Genomic DNA, 2407 nt, shown 5'->3' with positions numbered 1-2407 from the left:
ATTGGATCCCCTACCTATGCATTAGCTTCTCACCTTGCCAAGAGTATCTCTCCATTGTTTGGGCATTCCAACTCTTTCATCAAAGATTCTTGCCATTTTGTCCAATTTATTCAAGACGTCAAGTGGGAGCCTTGTGATGTCTTGGTTAGTTTTGATGTTGTTTCAGTCTTCACCAAGGTCCTTATTCATGACGCTATGCGAATTGTTAGGCATAAGGTTGGGGATGAGCTTGCTAGTTTGGTGGAGTTCTGCTTAAGATTCACTTTCTTCCCTTTCCAAAATGTCATCTATGAATAGGTGGAGGGAGTGGCGATGGGTTCTCCCCTTTCCCCAATCATAGCAAACCTCTATATGGAGTATTTCGAGGAGATGGCTCTCCACACCTTTCCCCTCAAGCTCAAATGGTGGAAGCATTATGTTGATAACATCAGCATGTGCTGGCCACATGGGCTAGAAAAACTTGAGGAGTTTCACAAACACATCAACAAGCTTGCCCCCACCATTTCCTTCACCAAGGAGCTTGAATCTAACAACCAGTTGCCCTTCCTCGACATCCTCATCATGAAGAAGCCTGATGGTACCTTCAGTCATGAAGTGTACTATAAAGCCACCCACACCAATTTATACCTCCATTCTTCTTCCCACCACCACCCATCCCAAAAAGTTGGTATCCTCAAGACTCTTTCCCTTAGAGCCTATAGAATTTGCAATGCTGATCACTTACCCCAAGAGCTTGATCATCTGCGCCAAGTTCTTAAGTTCAACATGTACTCTCATAAGAAAATCTCTAAGGCCCTCACCCAAGCCAAGTACTCTTATCTTTCTGACAACAGTCATAAGATCTCCACTAACCCACCTCCCCTTCTCGCTTCTCTTCCTTTTGTGGAGGGCATCTCGCAAAAAATTGGCAAAATCTTGACCAAAAAGGGCATCCGGGTGGCCTTCCAACCCCTTTCTAAGTTAAGAAATTATATCCCCCTACTCAAGGACTCAAAAAACTCTCTTCTAGACTTAGGCGTCTACAAGATTGAGTGCTCGTGTGGTATGCCCTACATAGGTGAAACTGGTTGCTCTGTTATCGCAAGGATCTGAGAGCATAGTGCTAACATCAAGCATGAGAAGATACAAAAATCCACCCTAGCTGAGCACTCAACATCCACCAAGCATCATATTTGTATGGAGAATGCCAAAATCCTATCAAAAGAGGACAATCATTTCAAGAGGAAGTTAAAAGAGGCTATTGCCATTAGCTATCATCCCATTAACCTCAATCGAGTTGATGGGTGGTACATTAACCATTTGTGGCACCCCTTGCTTGATACCCTTGACAACCTTCATTGTAGCACGCTCAATAGACTGCACCACCCTTGATGCTTTCTTGATTTCCCTTCTTGCTTGCTCTTCTAGTTCTTTCGTTTGACATTTTCCTCTTCTCCTTCCCCCTCTCTTCTCCTCTTTCCTTTTGGGTGCTTGTTACTTTTTCCATGATGTGCAGTGTTCTCTCTCTCTCTCTCTCTCTCTCTCTCTCTCTCTCTCTCTCTCTCTCTCTCTCTCTCTCTCTCTCTCTCTCTCTCGCACACTTCTTTCTTCTTTCTTGTGAGTGGCTTTTGTGCTTAGGCCCCTTCGTTTCCTGTTAATTTTTATTTTAGTATCCTTTTGTCTCTAGTATTGTTTATTTTTTCATGTGGTTATCTCCTTTCTTTTTTGTGCGTCCTCCTGCCGATTCTTTTGTTCTTTCCTTTTTATCAAGGCTACAAAGCATGTAAGAATTTTCTCCTTTATCCCTACATGCATGGTAGCTTGGACATTTTCCTCCTTCTTATTTATCTTTATTCATTTCACTATTTAGTATTGGTCATTTTTTATTCCCCATTGTACATAAACTTGTGTACCTATAGATTGTTGCTTTTTAGCCATTTATATATATGTATATAAATGCATATATATGTACATATATATGTATATATACATATATATATATATATATATATATATATATATATATATATACATATATATATGTACATATATCTACATATATCTACATATATATACATATATATACAGATATATATATTTATACATATATATATATATACATATACATATATATATATGTATATATATATATCTATATATCTATATAAATATATATATATATATACATATACATATATATATATATATATATATATATATATATATCATAGATATACATATATTTTATATATTTCATTTATATTATATCATGTTTTCTTTATATTTTTTCATGTATATAGCTATATTATAATATAATAGCCAATACATTAATAACTATTATACTTATATATATATATATATATATATATATATATATATATATATATATAGATACAGTATATATTTTAATTGTTGTTTCTATATATAT

The 2407-nt window shown here is 35.7% G+C and overlaps 1 protein-coding gene across 1 annotated transcript; it reads left to right on the top strand.

Moving 5' to 3' along the window:
* Positions 1 to 312: 312 nt before the first annotated feature.
* On the top strand, positions 313 to 1092 carry LOC149541664 (uncharacterized). Its single transcript, XM_089795641.1, has one exon. The coding sequence runs from the start codon at positions 313 to 315 to the stop codon at positions 1090 to 1092; it is 780 nt and encodes a 259-aa protein (XP_089651767.1).
* Positions 1093 to 2407: the final 1315 nt, after the last annotated feature.

The sequence above is a fragment of the Cupressus sempervirens genome, chromosome 8 (assembly GCF_028749045.1).
Source record: "Cupressus sempervirens isolate cs-2001-9-10 chromosome 8, ASM2874904v1, whole genome shotgun sequence".
NCBI classification, from domain to species: domain Eukaryota; kingdom Viridiplantae; phylum Streptophyta; class Pinopsida; order Cupressales; family Cupressaceae; genus Cupressus; species Cupressus sempervirens.
This window is presented reverse-complemented; position numbering and strand designations above follow the sequence as displayed.

Coding starts and splice junctions, on each gene's coding strand:
- LOC149541664 (XM_089795641.1), top strand. CDS start 313: ATGGGTTCTCCCCTTTCCCCAATCATAGCAAACCTCTATATGGAGTAT.